The 26,775-nt window shown below is 39.9% G+C and overlaps 1 protein-coding gene across 4 annotated transcripts in view; it reads left to right on the forward strand.

Annotated features, from left to right (window-relative positions):
• The window catches only part of AUTS2 (activator of transcription and developmental regulator AUTS2), a 1,792,651-nt gene that overhangs the window by 1,730,133 nt on the left and 35,743 nt on the right, over positions 1-26,775 (forward strand). For 3 of the 4 annotated variants that reach the window (XM_040336745.1, XM_040336743.1, XM_040336746.1), the window contains 4 exons: positions 19,815-20,289; positions 21,802-22,055; positions 22,174-22,427; positions 26,660-26,704. In XM_040336745.1, the coding sequence (XP_040192679.1) occupies positions 19,815-20,289; positions 21,802-22,055; positions 22,174-22,427; positions 26,660-26,704 (1,028 nt within the window). The remainder of the gene's footprint in view (positions 1-19,814; positions 20,290-21,801; positions 22,056-22,173; positions 22,428-26,659; positions 26,705-26,775) is intronic. The other variant, XM_040336744.1, reaches the window with a different exon arrangement.

The following is a 26,775-nucleotide window of genomic DNA, read 5'->3' on the forward strand; positions in this document are numbered from 1 at the left end:
ACCACTGTATTTAAATTAACTGAAATTAGGCTATATGGGCACTGGTGTGCATATGTTGATACCTGCTTAATGTTGAGTTTTGACAGTACAGCAGTTTTAATGCCAGCATAGCCATGTCAACACACCCAGAAAGCAAGGAAAACTTGCCGCAAATTTGTGGAAGTATTGAATTGTAAGTCTGTTAATTGCTGTACTTTTTCACTGGCAAGTTTTACATTTGCAGAGCACTTGAAGCACGAGTTCTAGTTGACACTTCTACAATTTGTAGAAAATTTGTGTGGCAAGTCTCTAGCAAGAGCAAAGTTGCAGTGGTGAGTCTTAACCTAGAGCTCTGCAAGTCACAGTGACTGCTTTGGTGGGATGACTATTGCACAACATAACTGAACCAGAACTTGCAGCAGACTTGCAGAATGTTTGCAAAGAAAGTTGATCTGTAGTCATGCACTGCAGACTCGTGACGCCTGGCAAGTCTAGCAATAGCCTAGTAAGTCATTTTTAAACTTGCAGCTCAATTGCTTGCTACGTGGGCAGTCAACAACCCTGAGCCAAATACATCTTTAAATGTAAACACTAACAATGAACTACTCTTATTTGCTGGCTTTTTTTTTTTTTTGCAATAAATATACAATTAAAATATTTTTTGGTGTTTGGTCTTGTGTTATGTGCACTCTGAAGTTTTATCTTAAACAATACTATCTGGTCTGTCTGTTTCATCCCTACAAAACACCTCTCTCTATGTTATTGATATGAGAAGAGGAGAAATGTGTTCTGCAGTGTAAATCAGGAGTGAGCTGCCTAGGGTGACAAGTGGATGTTGTCACCCTAGGACAGGAAGTGTGTTACTGGCAGAATAAGCAGGTGAAAATAAATTGAAAAAATGGAAGAATGAGCACTAAGGAAGCAGGTTTTATGTATTACCTTGGGGAAATACAGACTAGAATACTGCAATCACTGAGCAGCAAATGATATCACCTGTGATGCATTTCAGTTATCTTGCGAAACTGACCTGTTAGTGCGCCCTGAGGACAGGATTGATGACCACCGCTTAAGGCCTGGTTTTCACTGATGCGAGTTCATAACAAATGTGATGTGTCAAAAACATTCTAAATTTGCATGTCATCCATAAAGTCATTGTTTTCAATGACGGTCGTTCAGATTCCTCTACGAATGCGATAAAAAAAAGGGCCTTGTGTGAGTTTACAGAGTTGCGTTGTGAATTTAGTCTCCATAGACATCAGTGTAAATCATTCTGGAATCGCTTTGATGGTTCACATATGTGCAAATTCCACCACACTACTCTCCACAAAAAACAGGAAGTACACAGGAAGTTTACACCTTTTTTTTTTTTACATTATGATCCTATTGGCTAGAACATGAATCGCAGCTATGTCCAACTCCTGAAATTCGTGGTAAAATCGCACCTCACACAGGACAAAAAACAGAACAAATTCACAGTGCAGCAGTGTGAACCGAGCCTTAGAGGTCTTAGTAGGAGGCCCTCCTAAACTCTGGATGGCTAACTATAGAAATGTACCTTCCTTGTAAAGGTATTCTATGTGTTAAATGAACATATCTTTGTGAGTGCATTGTAAATATACATTTTCTTTTAGTCACTGTGAACTCTTGCTGTGTTTCATTAGCCTGGACAGTTCTTTATCATTGTGGTTGTATATGTTGTTTTTCAGTTTACTGACTATCTCAGCAAAATAAACACAGAAAAAAAAGGCTCCAGATTAAATAAAAAACTGTATTTTTCTTTCCGCTTTGTTAAAACAAAGGTTTTTGAATTTTCTGCCAGCCATTAGTGAGTTAGCATCATGTGTGTCTGTCTTCCTTTTGATTTTCTTTGCTTAGTGTAACACAATAAAATCAAACTGCATCCAGCCTTATCTTAAAGAATTAGTTACAATTAAACTCTTTCTCCTTATCTTAAAAAAAAATGCAGCCACTTACGCTTTTCTGTGTAGTGAAATAAACAGTGTTTGTACTGCTAATAAAAATGCAATTGTAAACACACATCTCAGATTGGATAGTGACAGTTCAAAGAAATCACTCATAGTTTTGCTCTTTATAATGCCAGTTATTTCTCAGATAATAAAAATATGAAATAACAGAGAAGCTACAGTGCATATTACTTATCAAATGTAAGAACTACACTAGCAGTAGTAAGTCCGGTAAGAGTGCATTTCTTACGATGGTGATGGCTCACATGGTGACTACAGTAATGGAGTAGCATGACCTTTGCTTAAAGTGGAGGTTTACCCTAAAACAATTATATAACATTACATCCAGCATACTAACGACATGTACAGTATGCTGGTATTTTATTTTTTTCGTCGTACATACCGTTTTATTGTTATTTCCCCCCCGGCTTCCGGGTTCTGATTCCCGCGGGACTGGGCGTTCCTATTGAGAGGTTAGATGATTGATGTCTGGTGAAAAACTTCCCATGGTGCATAAGGCACGTCACCAGTTTTCCATAAATATCCGACCTGCGAGTCAGCTCTATACGGCACTATACAGCGCCTGCGCCCGCCGTGTAGAGCTGACTGCGCAGGCGCCATATAGAGCCGACTCGCAGGTCGGCTATTTACGGAAAACTGGTGACGCACCCTATGCGCCATGGGAAGTTTTTCTCCAGACGTCAATCATCTGACCTCTCAATAGGAACGCCAAGTCCCGCGGGAATCAGAACCCGGAAGCCGGGGGGAAAATAACAATAAAACGGTATGTACGGCGAAAAAAAAAAAAACAGCATAATTGTACATGTCGTTAGTATGCTGGATGTAATGTTATATAATTGTTTTAGGGTGAACCTCCACTTTAATATCACTAGTGTTTCCTTCAAGATTCACAATGGACTTGGATAATTTCACATATTCTGTTTACCTTGCCAGATTTCATCCTGATATGGACTTTCGTATTTAGCACTTTACTATCACTTTGTTAGCGTGGCAACATATATGATATATATGTCTATTTAGGTTGTCCTAATATTGGTTGCCAGCAGCTGTGTTTATCATCACCTGTCGCACCAGTGCATTTTCTACTTTTTTTTATCATATTGAATCTTACCTCATAATGTGGGTTAAATGAATGTTGGTTGTTATTGCAATTTGCATATGTTTGTACCATTATAACTAAATTGAGTGCCATGTTAAATGGAAAAGGATTAGCATTTTTTCATTGAGTACCTTGTGTACCAACACAATGTCCAGTATTCATGAGTATACAGTATACAACAAAATTGTTTTATCGATTAAAAGGGAAGGTGTAAGTGACCTTCTTAGTCTTGCACTGAAAGACTGTGTAAAGACAAATCCTCTTTGTAAATAAAAAAATGTTGTTGCTAGCCTATACATATTTTATATGGAAAAGCTAAACAGACCATTTTATCTCAGTGAATTGTGGACTCAAATTACTACATGTAATTGTGACTAAAATGCAAATGATTTTTCAATACCGGTCCAATGTCCTTTTTTGTGTTTACTCACAATATTAATTGCTGTTTATGTGTCTATAGTCTTGAATTTGTGTTTAGTTTACATAGAAGGAACATGAAGGAACAGTACATTTAGTCTAATGAGAAACATACTGAAGGGTTCATCTCAGGTTATAAGTTTATTGCTTGACCTGCCCGGTTATTTGGCTATATAAACCTAGTTGTGTACAATGTTATGACACTGATCCGAATCTGACACTTTGTGTGACAGCTTTGTGTGCTTGTTTAAATAAGCATGCAAATTGAGAGGACTTGTTAGAGGTTGGCGGACAGAGGAACAGGAAATGCAAACTAGAGGTTACAAGTAAATTGCTCATTTACTTTTTAATAATGTTGTTTATTACGTCTGGATAGAAGCAAAATTGTGCCCAAGCCCATATGTATACAGGTATAGGCATGGTCCAAGCTGGACACATATCAATTTAGAGTTTGTGGCACATGTTCCTTGCAGCTTGATGTGTTCCTTGCAGGGACTTGATGTGTTCAGCTAAACAAAAAATCTTTTTACCTCTTCAAGTCAGAAAACAAGAGCAGTCTGGGTAGACAGGGCTTAAAAAGCGCTGCTTTTACAGGCATTTGGAGGTTTTTATTCAGACTGCAAAAGCATCCTTATATTAGCCCATGTATACATTAATATTCTGGCCAATGGCATCTATTAATGTTAAAACACTTGACGCACCTAAATACACTTAAACACATGCTTGTGCAATATCCACTTTTTTATACAGCTCTCTTCCTGCCAGGATTTCTGGTGTTCAGAGGAATACAATAAATGCCCTGTGTGTATGAGGCCTACGTTTTTATTTCAAAACACAGATGTAATTTATTGCAGATGAATGTTCTTTTTAAAAAAAAATTAAGCCGAATGTGGCTAAGTTGTTTTTGTAGTGCTACACAATAGTTTAGTGCAGTCCCTTGGTTATAACCAAGATAGGGTCTGTATGTTTGTTCTTATGTTAAATTTGTATGTAAGTTGGAGCAGGTACATTTTTCAAAGTGTAACTCCAGCCAAACAAAATATTTTTACTTTTTTTGGATAGCATAGGGAAGGGTTAACACCCCTGTAATGCTTGTTCTGCTGTCTGTACCCCTGATCACAAGATTTCACTTCACTTTCTGTCCCTGTGACAATTGGATTTTGAAAATGTTGGATCGTTGTAGAAAAAAAGAATGGTGATAAAGCTTCAGTGGAGACACCTTTTTCCCATGATAAATGTTACAGGAGTGAATTTCCCTTCCATGGCGTAGATTTCCTCTCACTTCCTGTTGTATAACCCTCCATTTGTAAGAAGAAGTAATTTGTAAGTCAGTTACAGAGTGCAGAGTACAGGGGTCTGTTATGCACAGAGTGCAGGGTACAGAGTGCTGAGTACAGGGGTATATTATGCACAGATCACAGGGTACAGAGTGCAGAGTACAGGGGTCTGTTATGCACAGAGCGCAGGGTACAGAGTGCAGAGTACAGGGGTCTGTTATGCACAGAGCGCATGGTACAGAGTGCAGAGTACAGGGGTCTGTTATGCACAGACCGCAGGGTACAGAGTGCAGAGTACAGGAGTCTGTTATGCACAGAGTGCAGGGTACAGAGTGCAGAGTACAGGGGTCTGTTATGCACGGAGCGCAGAGTACAGAGTGCAGAGTACAGGGATCTGTTATGCACAGAGCACAGGGTACAGAGTGCAGGGGACTTTTATGCACAGAGCGCAGGGTACAGAGTGCAGAGTACAGGGGTCTGTTATGCACAGAGTGCAGGGTACAGAGTGCAGAGTACAGGGGTCTGTTATGCACAGAGCGCAGTGTACAGAGTGCAGAGTACAGGGGTCTGTTGTGCACAGAGCGCAGGGTACAGAGTGCAGACTGCAGGGGACTTTTATGCACAGAGCGCAGGGTAAAGAGTGCAGAGTACAGGGGTCTGTTATGCACAGAGTTCCTGTTATGCTAAAAGAGTTCCGCCATGTTGTGGCTGCAAACTGGGTGTGAGGGCCACATTACAAAGCCTGGCGGGTCGGATTTGGCCCACAGGCTTTGTGTTTGATATATGTGGCCTAGAACATCATGGACAAGCCAACATGAAATTCCTTTACAAACTGGCTTGAGCCCAGTGGGAGCTTTCCCTATCTACTAAAAAATAATTTCCCCATGTAAAATAGGATATTTGATTTTTTTTTATGTTCCCATTATACCCAACAACATTTTCATCAGCTCATTGTTAAAAATTCACAAGTTAAGAATAAAACGAAATACTCCCAATTTTCATCAAAAATAATACATGTTTAGACATGATGTCAAACGTGCATTCAGATTTCCTTTAGCTGTGCCAAGTCTTATGTGTATCCATCCTGAAAAATATGGAATTCAATGTGCCTTGAATAAACAGGTTGCCTAAATGTATTTATTTTTTAGTCCTTGTAACTGGTAAGATTTAAAAAAAAGGGAATTCCAGCTTTGCATTTCTTCTAATTAAATTTGAGAAAGAAACAGAAAGGGTATTGTTCTTTCCAGAGGAAGAAAGTATGATAAACTGATGGCAGATGCTGGAACCCTATGGAATGAAGTAGGTCTAGACATTAAGCATTTAATTAGCATTTGTGAAGGCTGACTTTGAGTAGAAATAAATATCATTTTATATGAAAAAAAAAAAATCTTATACACAGGTCTTGTTTGTATGATATCTTGTATACTGACAGCAACTAAATAGATTTTATTTCTTTTTTCTCATGGCCTTCTTTTTTAACCTAAAACAGTGTCCATGCTATAAACATTTAGTGCAGAGCGACTTGTCAGGCGACTTAGCCATCTGACAAGTCGCTCTGCGCTCTGTACTATGGAACCGCTCCAATAGGAGCTACTCAAGTCGCCCCGACTTAGAAAAAGGTTCCTGTACGACTTTGGGACGACTTCAGGGAGACTTGCATTGACTTCAATACAGAAGTCATTTTGCAAGTCGCCTCCTAAGTCATGTGCAGATCGCCTTGCAGAGTCGCACGGCAAGTTGTGCTGTCCCTGTGTGAACCAGCACTCAAATACTGATATATTGCTAACAAGCACTAAATATGTTTAAAATAAACCATCGCAGACCTCTGTACATCCACTATGGAGCAGTATATTCTCCAATTTCACAATAGAAGCAATGACTTCTTTTAAAGAATAATTCAAACCAAAACCAAAAATGTATTATAATACAGCTTACCAATCATTAGATGTGTTAGCTGTATTTGTTTTCTTTGTTAAGCTTTTTTGCCCTCTTTTTTCACCTTGTTATCTGGCCAGTAATTCACTTCCTGTATTGGAGTGCCTCCACTCTGGATAAATGAGCATAGCAGGCACAGCAGACAGTTGCATTGTCAGTCACTGTGCTGCCCAAGCTTGTAATAACTAGAGTTATTAAATGACTATACTATTTACTGGTTGATAATATGTTTATTTAGTAAGATAATTTGCAATTTTTAGTACAGTAACCAACAGCAACAAATAGGGCAATTATCTTCCATTATCTGCTATTGTTTGGGCAATAAACCGTATATTACTGTAAAAATGAAAACCTAATTTTGTTCTTGTTTGAGTTATTGCGTAGTAGACATCATCCATGCACCTACTCTTTAAATTAGAATGTGTTTAGTGCAAAAAAAGGAGTAAGTACATGGGTCACTATAGACATTACCTACTGTACTTACGTTACTTACGGTATATTGGCTCATACACACTATGACCCTTCAAAGCTACAGGATTTATTTTAGGTATATCCAAACTTCAAAATGGTGACAGTGCAATTGATTTTTTACTAAAGGCAAATAGACTGTGAACTTTGCGAGTGCAGTTACTCCATAACTTAGTAAATGAGCAGAAGCTCTATGGATTTCCATTATCAATTTATTTGTAATAGAGACAGGCAAAAGGTGACAATTTTTTTCTATAGCTAGAGTGTCACACACCTTTTTCGTCATTAGTAGAACTAGTTACTCTGCATATTCTTTATATGGCTGATTTACTAAAGAAGCAGATCATTTTTACCTAACGTAAGTAGTCACTTAAGTCAGCCATAGACGGTGCGATTTTCTTTCCTGAAACCATGGGATCGAGCTACTATGTTCTATGGGGGTGTTTGGAGATTGGAGGAGCCTAAGAGAAAACATGATTATTGCTAGTGGCTATTGTCACTGAGTGAGTGAGTGAGTGAATAACTTATATAGCGCTACAAATGCCAACTGAGTCGCCTCAAGGCGCTTGGCATCCATTTTCCTTCTATTTAGCCTTCAGAAAAGATGGGTCTTGAGTATTTCTGAAGGCCTGGTGATTCTCTTCCGTTCGTATATGACTGGCAATAATCACATGAAAAATCTGACAGGCTGGTTGTACCAAAGTTGATAGATCAAGCCTGCCCATACATGGTTGGAATCAGTGCTAGGACAAGATAATCTAGAGCTCAGGGTGAACATGCCAGACTGCAAACCCTCCCCAAGATGTATGAGCATTACTGTCGATAAGAATCGTTCCCACCAAAATACTGAGCACTAATCTGCATACTTACCCCATAGCATAAATTCCCTCTCCTCCCAGTACATATCCACCCCCTGCTGCAATCCCCCTTCCAGCACAAATCCTAGACCCCGATCCCCCAATCCCCCCAGCCCCAAAAAATCACCCCTGGCACAAATTTTCTACCCCTAAAACTTCCTCTCCTAGTACAAATTATTATTCTCCTCACTCCAAATCCCCTCCTCCCAGCGCAATTACCCCCTCAGTCCCTGTTTTTCACCCCACACCCCCTCCCAACACACACACATTTCCCCTCTACCCCCCAAATCCCCCATTCCAACACAATCCCTCCAATCTTCCTCCCACCTCACATGATACCACAGTGCCCAGGGCAGCTTTCCCTACTGCCCACCCCTTGTCCTGGACCTGGTTCGAATCCCTGCTGAACAGGCTGAGTCAATGCTCCTTTAGTAAATTAAACATTCTAAGTCTTGAAAGTACCTATAAAACAAGAAAATGTTTTGTGTAAAAGAGGCAATTTTAGTTCATATATGCTGCTTTGAGTACCAAAGGTTGTTTGCCAACTGACAGTACTGAGGCAAATCCCTTCTCAGAGACTTGGGACTGTAAGGTTGGGTTACGCTAAAGCTGACTTTTCAGAATAAAGCCAACTTTCTTTGCCACAAGCAGGATGTAACCTTGGATCCTTGATTTTTTTCCTTGTTGGCTGTTCATTTACTTTCCTTTGTATCTTCCGGGTTCTGTTCTCTGTGTCTAGTTTGCTCCCAGAAATGTGTATAGACGGATATTTGATTTTTTTTTTTTTTTTATCCAATAACTGAGACATTATTTTTGCAAGCTTCATGAATCAGTAATCTTCGCAACTGCACCGCCTGTAACACAGTGTATGAATGATTTCCAGAAACAGCTGTGTACATTATTAATGGAGTTTGATTCCACAACACGGTGTCCTCTGACCTGATCTAGTACAGTATTTTGCACAGTCTGTTCCTCTCTATGTGTTCTTTCTTTTATTGCTCACTGACTTTAGTCGAAAAGCTTACTGAACCGCATGCTTTTAATACACAGGCTTCATAGAAATTCTTTATTGAAAACATCCATCCTGTCACATAGTATCAGTGGTTAAAAGTTTATTAAATGATTAGAGGCTGTATGACTGTCAATTTTAATGCATGTTTACCAACACAGCTGATCTGGAGGAGCACATTTTCTCTGTAAATTAAATTCCAAATGAACAAGGAATTTGAAGAGGCGCATATTGTTCAGACCCTTTATTAACATTAAATGTCAGCATATTAATTTTGTGCCTTGAGCCTGTATGTTGGGAACGCTGCCAGCGTATTTAATACAAGAAGTCTGCTTTAATAAACACTTACAGTACAGTTACTGCTCAAAACAAAGTGCTTATGAATTGCACAGCTGACAGCAAATTATAGTTGTTAAATGGATAGTTTAAGAAATAATAGAAACCGTATCTGTGCGAAAATGAACAGGATTCACTGTCTGTCTCTGGTGGAATATGCATTAACCTCAGAGACTTTCTTCTATTTCACTATTGAAGTTTTGTGCTTGTAGCAATGGCAGGAAATTAAGAAAGATGGAATTGGTTTGTCTGACCACAGTTTCCAAGTAAATAGTGTTTACCCTACTTACAAAGTTGTATTAAAGTGAATGTAAACCCTTCATACATCCGGTGAAGTGAACAGCCTCAGATGATACACAAGGATGAACCAAATCTCTATACATAGGTTTTACATTCATATCTGTTGTCTTCAGGGCCGGTGCAAGGATTTCTGCCTACACAAGCGAAGCTCCATTTTGGCCCCCCCCCCCCCCCCCCAACGGCCACCCACCTCCCTTGCAAAAATGTTTCCCCAACTTTACCTTTTCATAAGGGGTAAAAGGAGAAAATGCCCCCAAAGTTTGTAACACTTTCTCCTGTGTACGGAGATACCCCATATGTGGCCCTAAACTGTTACCTTGAAATACGACAGGGCTGACCACAGATAAAACAGTGATAACTCTCTGAGTACAGATAATGAAGTAGATGTGACCTGCAGACAGTCCTATGTAACACCACAGATAACACAGGTAGCATCTACTACATTATCTGTACTCTGAGGGTTATCACTGTTATCTGTGGTGTTACATAGGACTGCAGGCCACATCTACTACATTATATTTATTTGCGTGTGGGAGTTCTGGTGGCCGGTGGTGGAGTGTGGAAGTCGACTTATCCATCCCCCCCCCTTCTATTATCCATCCCCCCTGCTTCCATTATCCATCCCCCTGCTTCCATTATCCATCCCCCTGCTTCTATTATCCATCCCCCCTGCTTCCATTATCCATCCCCCTGCTTCCATTATCCATCCCCCCTGCATCCATTATCCATCCCCCCTGCATCCATTATCCATCCCCCCTGCATCCATTATCCACCCCCCCCTGCTTCCATTATCCACCTCCGTTTCCATTACCCCCCTGCTTCCATTATCCATTCCCCCCCTGCTCCTTCTTCCATTATCCCCCACTGCTTCCATTAACCCCCCCCCCCCACTCCTTCTTCCATTATGCCCTCCTGCTTTCATTATCAACCCAGTCTCCATTAACCCCCCTTGCTCCTTCTTCCATCATCCATCACCCCTGGGCCCTGCTCTGCTTCCACCATTCCTCCCCCCCCACTCCTTCTTCCATTATGCCCTCCTGCTTTATTAATTATCCACCCGACCCCATCTCCATTAACCCCCCCTTGCTCCTTCTTCCATGATCCATCATCTATCCCCCCTGGGCCCTGCTCTGTTTCCGCCATTCCTCCCCCCCCACTCCTTCTTCCAGTTCCATTAAGCCCTCCTGCTTTATTAATTATCCACCCGACCCCGTCTCCATTAACCCCCCTTGCTCCTTCTTCCATCATCCATTACCCCTGGGCCCTGCTCTGCTTCCACCATTCCTCCCCCCCCCACTCCTTCTTCCATTATGCCCTCCTGCTTTATTAATTATCCACCCGACCCAGTCTCCATTAACCCCCCTTGCTCCTTCTTCCATCATCCATCCCCCCTGGGCCCTGCTCTGCTTCCACTATTCCTCCCCCCCCCACTCCTTCTTCCATTATGCCCTCCTGCTTTATTAATTATCCACCCGACCCCGTCTCCATTAACCCCCCTTGCTCCTTCTTCCATCATCCATTACCCCTGGGCCCTGCTCTGCTTCCACCATTCCTCCCCCCCCCACTCCTTCTTCCATTATGCCCTCCTGCTTTATTAATTATCCACCTGACCCAGTCTCCATTAACCCCCCTTGCTCCTTCTTCCATCATCCATTACCCCTGGGCCCTGCTCTGCTTCCACCATTCCCCCCCCCCACTCCTTCTTCCATTATGCCCTCCTGCTTTATTAATTATCCACCCGACCCAGTCTCCATTAACCCCCCCTTGCTCCTTCTTCCATCATCCATCCTCCCTGGGCCCTGCTCTGCTTCCACCATTCCTCCCCCCCCCCACTGTGGGGGGGAGGAATGGCGGAAGCAGAGCAGGGCCCAGGGAGGATGGATGATGGATCATGGAAGAAGGAGCAAGGGGGGTTAATGGAGACTGGGTCGGGTGGATAATTAATAAAGCAGGAGGGCATAATGGAACTGGAAGGAGTGGGGGCCCCACTCCTTCTTCCAGTTCCATTAATCCCTCCTGCTTTATTAATTATCCACCCGACCCAGTCTCCATTAACCCCCCTTGCTCCTTCTTCCATGATCCATCATCCATCATCCATGATCCATCCATTCTTCTTCCCCACCCTCACCTCCTGTGCGCTTTTCTGCCATCTCAATCTTCCGGCGGCGCGGGACTGGGCACTGTGTCACCCAGCAGCGGAGGTCCGCCCCTTCATTGACGTCAGACGTCCTCCTGCGCGGAGGAGGACGTCGTCACTGAAGTGCCGTGCAGTTACAGGCCCGGACCCGGCATCATCCATCACCAGGCAGTAACTGGATTGGCTGCGCCCGGCCCGGGCCACATTCAGTCAGCTACTGACAGGCGCTGCGGCGCATTAGCACACCGGAGCGGGACACCGGGCGCCGGAGGGCGGCGGCAACTCCGGTCCCCGGACAAAGTATAAAAAAATAAAATAAAAAAAAAGGTAATTTTTTCGCCCCATCCCAGGCTGCGGACCTGCCCGCCCCAAGCGGCCGCTTGGTCCGCCTGGTGGTTGCGCCGGCCCTGGTTGTCTTCAAATTTATATACTGTTTAGAAAGTTGAGATGGTGTTAGGAGATTTTCTCTTCCTGTTTAACACAGTGTGATGTTTGGGCATACAGCCAAGATAGCTAAAATTGATGATTGGAGGAAAGGCACACACCCCCTCTCCACATAGGCAGAGACTCTCCGAGGTGTTTTGTAACATGGCCAGCTCCCTGCTAAAATACAGAAATGTCAGGCTGCTTTTATCTGACATGTCCGAGAATTTGTCAGGAGTTATCTGGCTGATAACAGAGGAATGGTTCAGGAGAGAGCTATGGGAACAAAACACTTCAGATATACTGTATGTGCCCAGCTCAAATTTCAGGAATTGGGTTTACATCCACGTTAAATACTATGGTATTTGTATGCTTACATTCATCATTAAATGTTTGCTTTATGTTTCTTGGGGGAATAGTGAAATTTTCTAAGTATTTTTAGTGAAAGGGTCAGTATTTTGATTTTAAAGTGTTACTAAACCCACAGCAGTAAAATCAGTCTGTATATGCAGTAAAGCATGCTTGTTATACTCAATGTGTAACCTAAGGGGTTAATCCTATGCATTGTGTAAAAAGGCTGTCTTCTCTGATCCTCTCCCTTTTCCATAGTCTCCAATCCATCTGCTAGAGAGTTATTTTTTTTTCTTGGGAGGGAGCATGAGTCAATCAGCACTGTTCAGACAAAGAGTCAGGGGTCCTGCAGCCTCATAGGACAGTCAGGTTGAATGGAAACTCCTCCTACAAGCTTTAACCAGACACTCATAGAAGTCATAAGACTGCCATATATTGCTGATGAGAAAAGATATTTAGCAGTTTATATTTACTAAAATAATTGCATTTACACATTCTGTGAACTGTGTGAGACCAAATATGGTGAATGCAGGTTCCTGGGTTTAGTAACACTTTAATTTTACCTTTTGCTTAGATCGATTAAATATGTATTTTGATCAGTCTGGGATTTTGGACAATGCTGGGCAAGGGTTACTTTTCTAATATTGGGAACCTCCATATTTGTTTTTGTTGTGCCACCAAACCAAGACCTTGGCAGAGCACAGTGGTCAAGTAGTTAGCCTTGTAGCACTAGAATCCATTGTTTTAGTCCTGGTCAATACACTGTTTGCATGGCGTTTGCATGTTCTCTTTGTTCTTGTGAGGGTTGCTTCTGGATACTCTGGACACGGATGTCCAATGTACCTAGTGCGAATGGGTCAGCAAGCATTAGAACCTTTGTCAGATATTTTTTACTGCTGTTTGTACTCCTGGAGGGGGGAAAGGGTGGGCTTTGGAAATCTCCACAAATAGGACAGCAATGAAACAATTTAACAACAGCATGAAAAACATTTATAACCTTTGCTTATATTACTGTCTGTGTCCCATGTGGGACTGTGGGTTGCCAAGGTGGGAAGTAAGGGAATCATTTCCTAATACAACACAGAGAGCAAAACCTCAATTAAGCCCCGTACACACGATTGGAAATTCTGATGGAAAAAGTCTGACTGACTTTTTCCATCAGAAATTCCGACCATGTGTATGCCCCATCGGAGTAATTTCATCAGAAATTGCAATGAATTCCTTCAGAGTTTAGATAGATAACATGTTCTATTTTACTCTGATGGATTTCCATCGGAATTCTGATGTGATTTTGGTCGGACAAAGGTCTGATCGTGTGTACGGGGCTTAAGGGTTCTCACCCTTCACCAAAAAAAAATCTGGCTTGAGTTCCTTCTTAGCTCCCACACTATCTTCCCTGGTCTCCACATTTAAAATCAATTGTCTTCTTAAAGTAATCAGTCCGTATAACACAATAGAAACTTAATCATAACAGCTGTAGCATATACTAAATGGTAAGAAATAGCACAGAAATGCTTATTCTCCATTTCTGGCAAGTATGCAAGCCCTTTACATTGACTTGAAAGATAATTGCACGTTCTGTCAAGGCAGCACACAGACCCTCTCAAATACATAGATATGAAGACACCATTGTTGTTGCATAACGATAGAAGATTATGTAGTTGGGGAGGGGGGGGGATCACAATTTTTCAAACAGGCTTATCATTACCATATTTTTTTTTATGGAGATTAGAAAAACTGACATATTAAATCCCCAGAGACTCCACTTATGCACAGACTACACTCATTCTGAAAGCCCTGGAGTCTTAATTAAAGCTAGGATATGTATTTCATTATTCTTTACCTGTGTAAGCAGATTTAGAACGTACCTACTGGGAATGTGAGAAAGGAGCATTGGGAACACAACGGCTTCTGCTCATATTAGGTTTTTGACGGCCTCTTAATATTTGTAGTTATTTGATAGAAAGGATCTGTTTTCAGGCTTTAAAACAATGCTATTTTCATTCTATCGCAAATGAATATATTTGGTTTGCCGGGCTTCTCTTTTATTTCATGAACCCTTTATGGTGTACAATTTAATGATATAAGCTGCAAATGAACTATTTGCATGCAGTAGCCAGAAGTGTCATTTTTTCCCTGTGGGTGATGATGTTGATTAAGTTGATTTTGTTCCAAGTGAGATCCTCTCTTGTGCTTCTACTTAATGATGGAACAGAGACACATTATAATGTGAAATCCCTCCCGTACTTTGCAGGTAAACAATATTTGCTAGCTGTTGGCTATTAGGAGCCAGAAGGTATACTATAGACTGTTAAATTTCCTGAAATTCCTTTTATACAATAGGTTGAATACAGGTTGCAATGGTTAACCAGTTCAGTGATGTCTTTGGTATACAATTATTTGTTTGTTCCATGACAGAGCCATGGATACACATTTTATGTTTTGTTTTTAATTAGATTTATTTTTAAATATGGCTGGATAAAAAAAAATGAATTCTTCACACACTATTAAAGGAAAGCCGTTCAACACAGATAATTCATGATCGCAAACTAAACACCTAACAAGCATGTCAAAAGAAGAAGAAATATGCCTTATCTGATCAATATTCTATTTGATCTAATCACATGTGATCAAAATGTCTCAATATTCATTGCAAAGCTTTCTATAACGATGGGGTCTGACTTTTGATGTTGAAATTGTATTTATTTCATATTATGAAGAATTTAATAGCATACAGGGACTAATCAAAGATGGATGAGAATAGAGTCTGAAAGTATTGTAGCAAGATTTTGCCATGTGTATTAGTGTCTGTTATAGCAATACAACATTCATGGAAATTATTTTTAAATGTTGTTTTCTCAGGTCAATGATGAATATGAAAAAGTTGTTTTTATATACTGTAAGGTTTATATGAACCATATTGGATATATTAAATTGAAATAAAGCCTCTAGGAAAATAATAGGTGATCTATAATAAGATCGGTCGTACCATCATCCAGGAAGTTGAGTATAGAAATCAGGATATTTCGGTCCCCAAACCAATATTCCAAAAAAAGGGGGGGGGGGGTCAGTAGAACTATTGTGGTACAGGTAGGAGGGTAAAGTCAAAGGTAAACACACATGTATAAAAAAAATTGTTGAATTGTATTAATATGAAATCAATAAAAGACAATAACATTGATGTACAATTAAAAAAAAAATGTGGCAGACCATACAAATCGCCAGTACTGTATAAGAATCCCCGGGAGGGGAGAATCACAGTGGGACATGGGTCGTGAAGAACATCTCTACTTTTTTGGAATTTTGGTTTTGGGACCAAAATATCCTGATTTCTATACCATATTGGATATTTGTTATCAAAGTCTTGAAAAATTTAATCACAGTGAAAATGGCAGTTGTGAGGCGCTCTGTTATTCTACTGCAGTTTAAGAAATTAAAGCAAAGACTGTGTTCGTGTTACAAACAAAACCTACTGCATCAATAATACAAATAAATCTGAGCAAATTAAACAGGAGATCACCTAGCAGTAGGTTTGATTCCATCTGTCATTTTCTCGTCCATGGGAGAAAATATATGATTGATTGCTATAGGAAACAATTTATAATCTGGTTTTGCATAAATCAGCCTCTTTCCATCTTAACAAATAAAACGGTACAGAAAGTCTTGCACAAAGTTTAGTAACCCATAGAAACTTTAATCAGATCACTCAAGAGTTGATTTCTGAGTGGTTGGCTTAATTTTTTCACTTTGCCCATTACTCTTTTTCTTTCCTGAGTAAGGCTGACTCCCATTGCTTTATTGGCAGTTTACTTGTCTACAACTGGGTTTCTTTGCAGGATAGAGGTTTAAATCAATGGTTTCCCTCTGGAATAATAAGAAGGGAAATGAACTGAATTGCAATTACAATTATGTTGATTAAAGTCATGTTAACTGCGCTTTACTGCTGCTACTCAATTTCTATGCACTATCTTTGTGATTGATTTGACCGCACTTGAATCACCTTTATGAAAGCTTACAGCACTTATTATTATGTTCATGCTGCAATTAGGCCCACAAGGAAAACGTTCCTTAGAATGAAGAAAAACAAAACAAGTGATTGCTGAGATTGTTGTAAACGTCTTACTCGTCGCAGATATAAATGTCCCTTTCCTTGAGTTTCATATTGAGGAAAAGGAGTCACATTCATGTGTGTAATGTAGAATTTGTGACTTGAGACTTGATCTGGTTTTCACTGTGATTTTGTAGTGCGACATTGGTGTATTTTGATGCTTTTTTTAAAAAAATTTCATGCTGCTGCATTTTTTTTGGAGGGGAAGGAGACTACTAAATACACAGATGCTGGTTGTTAAGGAATCAGCACCTGCCAGCATCCTAACAACCAGTGACTCATCCCTGCTGATTCCCGGCTAACAGCAGAATGTACACAAAAGAGCCAGTTATTTAAAAAAAAATGAAGGAGGGCCCCATTTTGGGTCTGGCATTATAAGGGGAAATCATTCTAAAAAAATTGTGAACCCCCCAAAAAAATCTATATCAGACCCTTATCCAGATATTCAGCTTGGCAGGCCTGGAATGGGGAACAAGTGTGCCCCCCCTCTTGAGCCATACCAGACCTCATGCCCCCCTTTCCCCATTGCAAATGTTAATGGGGACAAGGCGCTCTTAACCACAACCCTGGCCTGATGGTTGTGGAGGTCTGTGGGTGGGGGGCTCTTTGGAATCTGAAATCCTCTTTTTAATGATAAGAGGGCCCTACAAATAGGCTCTCCACCTATATAAATGAGTATATGGTACATAGTACTCCTACTCATTCACAAAAAAAGTCAGTGGTTAAAAAAACAAAAAAACAAAAACAGTTTTTAACAAGTCCTTTAAAAAAAATGTCCCCTGTTGTACATTCATCATCAATCACATCATCAAGCGATGTAGATCCACAATCACAATGAATGATGGTTGTCGACCTGCAAAAAAAGGAGTCTTCCGCCTGCTGACACACGACCATTTTCATCTCTTGCCTTGTGCCGAATGACATCCACAGGTGTCCTTGGGAATTCCCGACAGACAGCAAGGATGAATAACTGGTTGTTGGGACACCGGTGGGTGATAGCTATTAGCAACCAACACAAAACGCTGGCAAAAGCCCACCAAAAACATATGTACATGCATTTTTTATGTATTTCCAGTCTATGGGGCCAAAATTGGCCACAAGCTACAATAAAGTAGCACTGGCACCTTTTCCAAAACCGTGCCATGATGTGCTGCATTGGATGTAAGCGGGAACCATACAGAATAATGTGATTTCCATTGTAATGCAGTTATGTGCATCACAAGGTGTGAACCGGCTTCAGTGTGCTAGGTTTAGGTGTTGTACTCGGGTTGACAGCCATGTAGATTGAATATTTTAGTTCATATATATATATGTCTATATGTCTTTATTTATGTTTTTGCGTTACAGTAAAAGCTCTACTTGTGATAACAATAGATAACCAAATGTAACTTTAAATTTGTTATAAGCTTGGTATTCTCATCATTAACAATAGGCAGATGTGGATCAGGCATAGTTCCTTCAAAAGTTTTATGTTTTAAGGTGTGTGTCTACATAACTAGCAACATACTAAAAGCTAATGGCTTTATTTTGGCATTAAAACCACATCTATATCAGCAGGCAGCTTTTCATTTATATACAGTATGTGAGAATAAGCAGTGAAATCACACATATTTTCAGCACTAGGGATTAATGTTTCTAGATGATCATCCCCCAAAAGAGACAATGGAATGTTTTCCTATTGAACTGAACATAGTTTTATGTACCAATCATAATGTAAATGCATCCATTTGCAAAGTGCTAGTTCACATATTGCAATTTTCATGTGTGTTGAAAAAATTAACCACTTTTCTGAGTAGCCACGTACATGGCTACCTTTTTATCACATATGTTTTTTTTCTTACCATCTGCATATGCGTTAAGGCTGGGCCTGTGTTTCAAACTGCCTAGTTACCTGTAGTAGAACTATATTTTCAGTAATTAAATCGAATTTGACAGAACTGTGATGCATTGTTAAACATACACTGATTAATTACTGACTGTGTATAGCAAAGGTTAATCCTGTAGATGAACAGTCTTCTGGCTTAGAAAATGTTGCCATGAGATGTCTTGTTATAGGTGCGATCAAGATGTTTGGTTTGCAAATCAAACATCTAGTGATTTCAGATTTGGCCACGTGGATATATGTTAAAACCAGTTGAAGGTCACATGGCTCATCTTATAAAAATGTATCCATAAAAGTAAAAACCTTTACTTGGCTGCATTTTTGGAAATATAGGGCCAGATTCACAGAGGAGATACGACGGCGTATCTCCTGATACACCGTCGTATCTCCTGTCGTATCTATGCAGCTGATTCATAGAATCAGTTCCGCATAGATAGCCCTAAGATCCGACAGGTGTAATTCACTTACACCGTCAGATCTTAGGATGCAATACTTCGGCCACCGCTGGGGGGAGTTTGCGTTGTATTCCAGCGTCGGGTATGCAAATGAGGATTTACGGCGATCCACAAAGGTTTTTCCCGTCGTTACGTCGGCGCAAATCTTTTTTTCCCGTCGCAAAGTTAGGTGTGCTATTAACATGGTGTAAAATGACTCCACCATGTTAAAGTATGGCCGTCGTTCCCGCGTCGCTTTTGAATTTTTTTTCCCCGGCGTAAGTACGTTACGCACGTCGCGATTCACAAACACGTCGGGCTGCCGTAAGTTCGCGCAAAGCACGTCGGGAAAATTGCGAACTGAGCATGCGCAGAACGTCCGGCGCGGGAGCGCGCCTAATTTAAATGGTACCCGCCCCATTTGAATTGGGCGGGCTTGCGCCGGACGACTTTACGTTACACCGCCGCAAGTTTCCAGGTAAGTGCTTTGAGGATCAGGCACTTACACTGAAAACTTGCGGCGGTGTAACGTAAACGGGTTATGTTACACCTCCGCAATTATTCGTGAATCTGGCCCATAATGTTTAATATACAGTATAATGTGAAAATACAGCATTATATCACAACTCATAGCCTTTTGGCTGTCCTTGGTTACTGCATCACAATGTCCCCCTAAGCTGAAAGTTGTATCTGGTTTTCAAATATATATTTATGTATTTTTTGGTTTTCTCAGTTGTATCTAATATTTAACTATGTGTGTGTTTTTTTTTTTTTATGAGGACATTGATTATAATAATGTATTTTTTCTTTTGTGCAGATTCCGAGTTGGGTGTCAGTTTACTGACAACAAATAGTAGCAAAGATGCTTCAGGTCCAGTTCTACCAAAAGTGTCGGGACTAGAGAGAAGTCAAGAGAAGAGCCAGGAGAGCACTCAAGAGTTGCAGTTTGAGACGGTGGTGTGTAAGGACCTGTGCCCACCATCTTTGCCTGCAGTGCAGCCAGAAATAGAGGCACAACCGTGTCTTTCATCTCCTGGACCAGTTATAATCTCCCTTTCAGCGACACCAACACAAACACAGCAGGAGCCTCCTCAGCCTCCTCATTCTTCTCTAGAGCAAGAAGCAGCATTGCCACCTCAGCCACAAGTGCAGCTGCCACAAAAGGCTCAGCCACTTCCTCAACAACCTATTCATCCAAGCTCTCCAGCAGTTCAAACTCGACCTCCCTCTCAGTCATTGCCCCAGAGCTTGTGCAACTACAACAGCAGCAGCTTAAGTGTGAACAGTTTAAGGTTTGTTGAAACATTGCTTTAATAAATATACAGTATATTGTTTGCCGCCATGTACTAGATATCATTAGCCTTATTTGTCAACAGCTTTAAAGGAGCTTCATTCCAATGAAAAAGCTTGATGCTGTTTAGAAAGGGTAACTTTAAGTCACTGTCACATAAATAAAGCTGCCAGCAATTATGAAGTGCAAGCACTCAGTGGTGCCTACACATACCTGGAATGACCTGCAGGTATCTGACTATCCCCATCCCCCTTTCCTTCTTAAATCATGACTCTTATGGTTGTGAAAAATCTGACACTTTCTGGTGCTGTCGTAGCTTGCCCTACACATCCCCTACTGAAAATATATTGCTATTATCCAGTGATGCAGCTGACCTTGGTAATGACTAGACATGTATTAGAGGTGATAGGGAATCAGTAAACCCTAACACTACCAGGAAGTGTTGTGACTTTGCTAGAAAAGTCCCAGATTTGGTCATATGAGCTTGATCAGTAGCCTACTACAGGTACACTTTATGCCTGTTAGCAGCTTTTTGGTTTTTCTATTTCATTGTTTTTACTTGTATGACAGTCATCTTGACTTCAGTGCTATACAGTAATTGACAAAACAACTAAAAGATTTTAGGTTTTTATTTTCTATATTGATTAGAAGAAGTGTTTATGTTTCACTATATTGTTTTTGATTCCTGTTACTTACAAGCCAAATCTTCCCAGTTTTCATTGGAGTTTTGTTTGTTAGTGCTGAATATACCTTGATGTTTTTATTAATAATGTGTTAATATTGAGTATATATTTTGTATCCTGTTACATCAACTTTCTTTTATTGTGTTTGAGAAAGGGTCATAGTTCTTAGAAAGTTTTCATTTCGTTTTTCTTTTTAGCTCACGCCAAGAAAGTATCCCCTTGTCAACACTTTCTGCCCATTTACCTGCATTTACTGTATATTGTTGGAAGGGCTGTCTAGTTCAATGAACAGTTTGTCAAGCAAGCTTCCTCTGCAGCTTGTATAGTGGGTGTTATGGTCAAAATTCTGACACAGACAAATGCTATTTGAATAGAAGTGACCAGTTATTTAGCAATATTTCTTCCAAGAAGATAGCCAATCGTGTATTTTTCTTTTTTTCTTCAGAGTAGCATTGGTGGCATACAGTAGTATGATAATATTTTATTTCCTTATTCGTTGTGTCCTTAATGCTGACTTTTCATATTGTCAACCTTATTAGACTTTCCCAGTGATCTGAAGGCAAGAATCTATAAGTGACAACACAGTTTCTAAATAGCTCATTGAGTCACAGGCATTGCATTTTTTTTTTTACCATAACATCTAGCCAGTTGTGGTCTGAGTGTGAAAATTGGTTACACTTTAGTAACAAAAATGCTCAGTATTTTCCACTTTGGTAGCAGCTTTGATTTTCTACTCTCCAGTTTTAATGAATCAACCTCCAAGTTATACATTGTGCTGTAGTCTTATTTTATTGCTTATTTACCTACTTATATTCTTTTGCTTTCTACAGCAGCAGCAGAAGTAGTACTCCTGCCAAAAGTCAAGTGCCACCGTCTCACCTGTCTCATCATCCTTCAGCTTCTCCGTATCCTCTGTCTTTACCAAGTCACAGTCCTTTACATAGCTTTACACCCACCATCCAACCTCCAGCACACCAGCACCACCCAAATATGTTTGCCCCACCTGCTGCTTTACCTCCTCCACCACCACTGACTTCAGGGGCCCTTCAAGTTCAAGGACACCCAGCTAACAGCACTTACTCAGGTACTACTGATAAAAATGAAATTCATCACTTTATAAAATAATTTCAGTACAGGTCAGTCTATATTTTAGGGAATTGATACAGTATTACCTAATGTATTTTTCTTTTGTTATTTTTCAGAACAAGACCTTCTCAGACAGGAACTGAACACACGCTTTTTGGCTTCTCAGAGTGCAGATCGTGGAGCATCATTGGGCCCACCACCATACCTAAGGACAGAGTTTCACCAGCACCAGCACCAGCACCAGCATCAGCACCAGCACACTCATCAGCATACACACCAGCACACCTTTACACCTTTTCCGCATGCTATCCCGCCAACTGCCATCATGCCAACTCCAGCACCGCCCATGGTGCGTACTCCAGGCAGAAATGTGAGGATAAGTAGAACACAACTCTTTTATTTTCAGTATGGGTAGTGCCCTTATGACAGGCACTGTATTAATGGCACTGTATAAATACATTTTACTGTAATACTTATGTTTAAAAATACAAATGGTATCAAAGATAACCTCTTTGATACTGATCAATTCATGCTACTTTAAATTCTAGTACAGAAAAATTGCAGCTTTATGAGTTTTCAGTTATTGACAGTTGTGGCCTGACTATGCAGATTTGTTCCAAGAGTTTCAGTACAGTGCATATTGAATAATGTATGTTATGTACTGTATTTGTTTGCATCATTTGGTAATTATGGGGGCCAATAAATGAAAACAGAATTTGTCTTAGGCAAGTGAGGTATTAATATAAGCTATCCTAAATATGTAGATGTTCACATATCTTGGGAGAAGTGAAATACAATATGGCTGCATTTGTTGTGTACCAGATATACTATTGTAAATGCTCAGCCAATATGGGCTATATATTTGATAACTTTTGGGTTTTCTGCTGGATTTCTGGGCAGACACTACTATATGCAAGAAAACATTCTTCTATGTTTTGACTTCTATCTGTAATATCTTAGGTTCAGATTAGGTCCTGAACATTTTCCATGTACATCTGTATATGATATTATTATTGTTTCTCTTTAAGCCAGCTTGTGTTTTGGATTACTCACTTTTGAAGTGTACATTTTTCTGTAGTTCCTACAGGGGAGGCATATTTTCTTTTTTAAGATCAGAATTTCTCAAAGGAGTTTTTCTACATGTAACTGTCATTGGTTACAAGGTTCAAAAGATGTATATTTCCATCCAATGGTGAACTCTACTCATCTTTCAAAGGGTTTATCAAAAACTTCCAGAAATATTTTTTATTGTATTGATTTGCAAGAACTGTTGTGTGAACAAAGACATAAAAAAAACTACAACCGATCAACAGTAGCAGCAACTAGTCACTATTTTGTAGATAAATAAGACAATTGATATAAAATATAACACTTTAAAAAGAAAATAAGAACAACGTATTTTTATAAGGATCGTTATTTATAATCTCCTGAATGCTGAACCAGAGATTTATACTCAATTCATGATACAAGTAACTCAACAGAAAAAGCTATTGATAAAGAAATATGATACTTTAGGCAGATGTGAAAGATTTAGCTATTTTATATTACTTTTACTAATATTTATTGGGGGAGCTTAGTTTACAGTTTATTTATTTGAATAATGAGAGTCAGAAAGATACAGTTTGATTTAATGTAGATCTTCAGGCATATCTTGCAGGATTAATGCTTCCATATGTTTGTGCAGACAGAGCTTTATTATTTTAGCATATAAGGATTAAATTATTGCTTGGAAATAAACAAAAACCCATTAGCAGTTAGTACAGTGGATTCTAAGCCCTAAACTGGTCATACATGCATCAACATTTGGCTGGTTCAGCAGGGACCATGGGAGGACAAATGCTAAAGACTTAACTTACAACTTGACACTTGGTCAGCCCTATTCAGCATTGACAATTTAATTTCCTAGAAGGTACATGACTGCTGATCTTTGTCTTGGGGGTTGTGTGACAGTAAAGAAATTAGTGGGAATTACCTGTCCAAGTAATTTGGAAGAATAATGGTACAGTCTCTGTAGAACATTAGCAACACTGATACAGAAACATAGGTGCTTCATACGCATTCTTACAAAAACATACATTGCACTTGCTATAAAGGGTAACCAACTTGCTTAGCAGACAGTGTAAGCAATCAGTTATCATCTTTTCTGGAGCCCAGAAAAATATTCAGTACTTTTAGATTTGGGTGAGCATAAGACATTCAACCACTTTGTTTTCCTCATGTAGTTGCCAATTCCTGTGTTTTTCTGAAAATAACTATTGTGTGAATAAAGACAAGAAAACTTCAACTAATCACTATCCTATAAATAAATAAGATCCATGGTATAAAATATAGCACTATTAGGAGATAAATACAAACATATCTTTTAGGGGTTAATGTATCAAACTCTCCTGGCTAATGAGCTGGAAACTTTGAAAGTCTTTAAATACTGGTTGCTTGCAATGCTTCCAGTAAAGTGAACCTGTTACTTTGCTTAGCAAAATATAGGTAGGATTAAAAAAATACAATGATGGACAATATTTATGCTAAAGGTTGCCTAGGAAGTAAAAAATAAATCAGTTATTCTGTTTACAAGAGAACTGGGCAGGCTATTCATTTTATTGTAACCTTGGTCTCCTTGATTTATGTCAACTGCTATTTTAGGTTATTTGGTCCCTAATCAGACCTTAACTTTTTTTTTGCTAATTTTCAAAAGAAATTTTGATTCAGTTTTTTTTTCCTTTGAGAATGAGTAGATGTTGGGCTGTCTTCATAGATTACAGTTAGCAAGTGATATGGTGTTTCAGATTTGACATTGCACCAAAAATAAAAAGTCTGACTCCACCCAAAACACTTTTTTTCAGTTTATTTTATGTTTTGGTAAATTAGATAGACTGGCTTTTTATAATCTTCAAGGACACAGGTGGAAAAAAAATCCTTATTAAAGGGGAGGTTCCGCCGTTTTTTTTTTTTTTTTTAAGTCAGCAGCTACAAATACGGCAGCTGCTGTCCAGCGCGCCCGCGATGTCAGCAGCCGAGGCTGAGCAATCGCTCGGTCCTCGTCTGCTTCTGACGGCTTCACTGCCCGATTCCCTACTGCGCATGCGGGAGGATCGTGGCGCGCCATCACTGGTCCCCGCTCTCTCCTGGGAACAGTGTTTCCCAGAAGACAGTGGGGGGAGTGATGTCACAGGCTGGATTCCCCGCGGGGATCAGACCCGGAAGTGGTGGAAATACCTGTCTCAGACAGGTGTCTGCACCCCCCTCCCCCCTGAAAGGTGTCAAATGTGTCACCGGAGGGGGAGGGATCCAAAAAGCAGAGGTTCACTTTTTGTGTGAACCTCCGCTTTAAGACTTCCTAATTTCACACCAGTTCCACTTCCAGTAGAAACTTGGAGATTAAGCTACTACAGGGATTCTTCCTACTAGGTTCCCTGAGAGATAAATTATTGTTGTCACTGTTTTACCGTACATTTTTAAAACAATTTATTTGTGTAAACATTTTTAATATGTGCACTGAGTGGTAGAGGTATTGCAAGTGCCTGAAAGAAGGCCAGAAATGTGCATAAACATTTTCTATTGATAGCTGATGAAGGAAATATGAGGGCCTCAGCCCATTGCTGATGATCAGGGAGGCTGCCAGTGACCTTCTTAATAGGAAAGGTCATCAGACAACTTCTCGTGCACATAAACAGTATGTTGAATCTCTTATGTGCAGTTCTTTAGCCTTAACCAGACTTATGTTTATATCTTTTTACTGCAATGGAGACTTTATATATCCCTATAAGGACCCTTTAATGCAAGCTGGCCATTGATAGGGCAGCAAAATGGAGGCAGTAGGCATTTGTACTGTCCTCAGGTCAGCTTAGGCATATAAGGGGAATACAACAGTAATCAGACATAGTTTTCTAACCTGGTTGATGTCCGTTTCCCTTAAGAAGCCTGGTAGTGTCTGCTTATACCTCACAGACAGTAAATAATTATGAGACTCACTTTAATTTATTTGGGTACCTTAGAGCTAAATATTTATTTCCTCTTTTTACAAAGAGTGGTGTGGGTTTACCGTAAAAAATAAACATTACAGATGTGCTAGATACTCATTGAAATCAGTTCACCAGTTCTCTAGTGCACAGACAATTCTGTGTATGGACTTCCAGTTTATCAGCTCAATATATAAATAACAACAAGCCTGTGTTTGAACAACGCCAGTAAAAAGGTCATAAAAGAGATGCTTATTTCTGAACACAATCCTATATATCCTTACAAGGCACCTCTTGGGTGACTACAGCAGTCTCGCTGCAACATTATAATGTTATAGTGGGGAAATGTATTTATAGGGATCATCTTTTATCATAAAAATAAAATACAAGGCAGACATAAAAATGTCTTTGTGTGCACAACATTCAGTGCAGAGTTTTATTTATCTCATAAAACCATCAAGAAGAAATGATAATAGATTTGCTATTTACTTGCTGTAGGTTAAACCGTGTGCTTGTTCACAATGCACAGTACTGTATGTGGGCCTGCTGTTAGTGCTGCTGGTTGTTAAACAGTGTGATAAAATCATGATCTTTATAGACACTTTACCAAGACACATAATAACCATTTGCTTTGATCCCTTTGCAGTTTGACAAATTCCCTACAAAAGTTGACCCCTTCTACCGTCACAGTGTGAGTTTAAAAGTGCTGTGTTAAAATGTTGGCTTATCTCTGTCTGTAGCATGCCGCAAACATCACCCCAC

Source organism: Rana temporaria, chromosome 2, assembly GCF_905171775.1.
Source record: "Rana temporaria chromosome 2, aRanTem1.1, whole genome shotgun sequence".
NCBI classification, from domain to species: domain Eukaryota; kingdom Metazoa; phylum Chordata; class Amphibia; order Anura; family Ranidae; genus Rana; species Rana temporaria.